Below are 3,994 nucleotides of genomic sequence, written 5' to 3'. Positions count from 1 at the left end.
TATCATTATTGTTTTATTTTAAGTGATACTACATAGGAAAATGGTCACGGTTTAGTTAGAAAGCACATGATAACGCGACAGACTGATAAAGTAGCTGCATGAAAGGGAAAAACAGTCTAGGTCATGCTGAACATAGACTGCATGTTCGTGATGTCCTCTAAGAAATTTGTGCTGAGACTTCATGAATTCACATCTGACATAGCTAAGTACACCACAGACACCAACGTGAGGAGATTTACACGCTTGTTATTACATGGTTTCCACAAAGGAAGTTATAAACATCTTGTACTCCCTCTTGTTTGACATGTCTTTACGTCCGTTTTGTTGACGTCTTGCACGTACTCTCTCTCTCGCGCGCGCTCTCTCTCTCCCTCTCTCTCCCCTTCTCTCGTCTCGCTTTCCCTTGGCCATCCCATCATGCACCGCGAGGTCTGCAGTATATTGACAAAGGAAAAAGGGTAGAGAAAACAAAAACAGGGTGGGATCGGGAGCAAAAACCCCGGTGAGAATTTAAACGCAGGATTTATCCGGACGCTGACAGTAAGGTAAAATCTCATGATCACATATCCTTGATGTAATACACCACTCTGGAGTATTTTAAGTAATGACACTGCTTGTAGCTAATGTTAAGTGGCTATCAGCTACCATCTAGGGTGTTACTAACCGGCTAATGCTAGCCAAGGATAACACAGCGTCAGTGCTATACTTTAACAGTGGTAATACAGTGTAAAACAAGCACAAGTTATAAAACTATTCAGTTTAGTCAGAAATTTACAGTTGGCGAGAGTGGTCATCAAGTTACCAACACTGTTATCAAATCTATAACCAAAATATTTTCCTAAAGACCCATTTAATTGTTTGTTGATGTTTTCGGCGACAATTACACTGCATGTTCAAGGTAGCTACCGTTAAAACACTTTGCTGTTTTTCACATAAGCTGTCCTCAAATACAGCACTAGTCTTCTTATAACTAAATCATGAATATGTCACGACAAGGCAAAGTGCCTACACTGTAACTCCATCGCTGTAAATAAAACAATTTCATCGTGGTTTCTCCTGTATATAAGAAAACAAAGCGCGTTGCGACATCATGAGCCTTTCCTGTAGGTATGTAAACACACAAAGACACGTGACCGTCCACATGGAGCAGCCACTTTGGTGAATTTTAATTTTAGTGGCATATTTGCATCAGTTTTAGGCATATTTTATTTAGTGTCTTACTTTGTTGTTTTGAGTGAACAGATTGTACATTAAAATTTTTATTATTTAAACACACGCTATGCATTTTCTACCACTAGGCGTCTCTCAATCTAGTAGACAACCACTGCCATTACCTTTCACAATAAAAGCTCTAAAGATAACTCTTGAGGCTGAACTTTTTCACTCAGAGCATTTCTCAAAGACATAACTTAAATTTATAATCATTATGTTTGGAGACGTGTTCACATTATCTCATGTCATTCTAGTGAATGCTTGCAAGTAGCATTAAATGTTGATGGCGGCTTAACAAAGAATATATAATATTAATGAAAGATGACCAAATTAAATAAGCCTTACAGATAATAAGTTACATATTGTCTTTAATTTCTTGTCATTAGCGTCACTGGAAACATGATATGACATACACAACAAGACAGTATTTAACATAGGGCTATCTGTCCTTTAGATATTTTATTTCAGAAATGCAGTGTGTTGTGGGTTTAGATTCATCTTACCTAAATGGTGCTTTATTTGTGTGTGTGCGTCTTCACAGTAAGATGTCATGGCCTTAAGAAGCTGAGAACAAGAAGAGCCATTTCCACCAAATCTTCCTCGTTAAATTGTGGAGAGAGGGGTGGGGGGCCCAGGCAGACTGTGGACGGGGAAGGGTGAAGAGCTCAGCTGGAGCCAATGCAGCAACAGCACCGACAGCCTGAGCTGGTGGAAGGCAGCCTTCCCGTGTTCGTGTTTCCCACTGAGCTTGTCTTCTACGCAGATGAGCAGACGTCTCACAAGCAGGTGCTGACCCTCTACAACCCCTATGAGTTTGCCCTCAAATTTAAAGGTCAGTGGTAAAGGCCAGTCTGTTCACATCTTTATTTTGTTATTTGTATTTTACATTATCTATACAGTTAACGTGTATTTGCATTTTTTCCTCTCTGTTAGTGCTCTGCACAGCGCCTAACAAGTACACCGTGGTGGATGCCACTGGAGCTGTCAAGCCACAGTGTTGTGTTGACATGTAAGTTTGTTTTGAGTTTCTTCCAACCCTGTTTAACACTGTTGAGCAAATATATCACTTCAGTTGGTGGATCATTTTGGATGAAACTACATCTAGAGGTGTAACTCATGTTTTATGTCTCTACAGAGTAATCAGACACAGAGATGTCCGTGCATGCCATTATGGTGTGTACGATAAGTTCCGACTGCAGGTGTCGGAGCAGAGTCAGCGGAAAGCCCTGGGTCGCAAAGAGGTGACGGCTACACTCCGTCCATCTGCCTCACAGGAGCCCCCCAGCCCCCGGGCACAGGACGAGGAACGCAGAATCAAAGAACAGTTCATGGAAAGCGAGTTCTTTGAGCAGACTGCATTCCAGACAGGTAGGACAGAGGACTGTTGTTACACGGCCACTAGATGGAGCCAGATTAATTCAAAACACAAACCTATGAACAGCATCTTCAATTACATTCCTATCATTTTTATAAATATAAAACAGTAAGTGTTGGTAGTAAAACATAATAATGGGGTAGGAGTATTTTGTTTCCATTTTGTTTATACAATATTTACCTATTTGAGTATACATAGCTCCATTTTTTGCTGTAAAGTCACACATGAGCACTGTTTTTAATTGTTCTGTGACTCACAGAAAGCCGTCCTGTTGCCGGGGGGCCCAGTCTGTTGACGGTGCTGCTTGGGTTGGTGTGTATGGCCGCCCTGATGCTCCCCACACTGGGAGAGCAAGAATCTACTGTGCCTGTCTACCTCCACTTAAGTGTTAACAAGAAACTCGTTGCTGCTTACGTCCTTGGTGAGTTGTTCAGAAGTACATCTGAGCTGCGCTTGTGTGCTTTTCATGAATTGACTTGAATGATCCTGCACTGGTTCAAGTAGCACCTTCTGCTTTGTTGTAGGTCTTCTTACAATGGTCATCCTACGCACATGAAGTGCCCTCAGTGACCTGAGAGAGATGGAATAAAAATGACCTGAATGATGAACAGAACAATCACACACCAGAGGCACTACTGGAGGCAGGAAAACTCACCATTTAGAAAACTAAATTTTTCAAATCCACATATTGGTGTCGATTCATAAATTGACACAGTGGTGATTTGCTAACAGTGAGCGCCTGTGGTGTGGAGGTGAAAGGAGCTGTCCCTGAATAGCTCTTGTGAAAAGAAACGAGGCCATTGGAAGCATCATCTGGCCTCATATTCCCTGTGTTTGTATCTCTCTTGCCATTACATAACAGATTATGGTTAACTTGAGTGTGAAGGGATTTCCACACGAATGTGATACTTGTATATAAAGCCATTAAAAGTTTGTCATGGTATTCACCTGTAACCATTGTTATATTGATGTTTTAAAGCATTTCTAGTGTAGAAGCTGAGGACTAAATGCAGCTGTTTGCATGTGTGGATACTTATCTGAATGAGTTTCAGTTTTTCCAGTCATTTCTTTTATATGTCACCAAAGGAAAGGTCTTTTTCTTAAGACAAGGGTTTGTATGCCATAACATATCGATGCTCTGTCAAATGTTTAATAAAGTCTCAGTACATCGGTCTGGTGTCTTTGTACATCAAAATGTTTCTTTTTTCTACAGTTTTGGTGGGAATGTAGAACACCAAGACATGGTATTAAAGCCTTTGTTGGCTTTGAACAGTTACTGAAAAGAATCCAGTGTCCCTCAGGGTTCAGGGCTGGATATTATAAAATATCTGACTGCCAGTTCCAGAGCACTAAATAGTAACAGGGTTCCCACAAATAATGAAAAACCTGCAAAAGACATGTTCAAAT

General features: G+C 40.8%; 1 protein-coding gene across 1 annotated transcript; it reads left to right on the top strand.

Annotated features, from left to right (window-relative positions):
* Positions 1–402: 402 nt before the first annotated feature.
* On the top strand, positions 403–3,765 carry mospd1 (motile sperm domain containing 1). Its single transcript, XM_030145119.1, has 6 exons — positions 403–545; positions 1,754–2,044; positions 2,146–2,221; positions 2,348–2,580; positions 2,847–3,008; positions 3,112–3,765. Exons 2-6 carry the CDS (start codon positions 1,891–1,893, stop codon positions 3,141–3,143), a joined length of 657 nt encoding a protein of 218 aa, XP_030000979.1. The 5' UTR covers positions 403–545; positions 1,754–1,890; the 3' UTR covers positions 3,144–3,765.
* The last annotated feature ends 229 nt before the right edge of the window (positions 3,766–3,994 follow it).

The sequence above is a fragment of the Sphaeramia orbicularis genome, chromosome 10 (genome assembly GCF_902148855.1).
Source record: "Sphaeramia orbicularis chromosome 10, fSphaOr1.1, whole genome shotgun sequence".
Taxonomy (NCBI): domain Eukaryota; kingdom Metazoa; phylum Chordata; class Actinopteri; order Kurtiformes; family Apogonidae; genus Sphaeramia; species Sphaeramia orbicularis.
This window is presented reverse-complemented; position numbering and strand designations above follow the sequence as displayed.

Bases quoted from the DNA above. Each gene is read 5' to 3' on its own strand.
- mospd1 (XM_030145119.1), top strand. From the start codon at position 1,891: ATGCAGCAACAGCACCGACAGCCTGAGCTGGTGGAAGGCAGCCTTCCC. The intron at 2,222-2,347 runs GTAAGTTTGTTT...ATGTCTCTACAG, and splicing joins CCACAGTGTTGTGTTGACAT to AGTAATCAGACACAGAGATG. The intron at 2,581-2,846 runs GTAGGACAGAGG...TGTGACTCACAG, and splicing joins GCAGACTGCATTCCAGACAG to AAAGCCGTCCTGTTGCCGGG.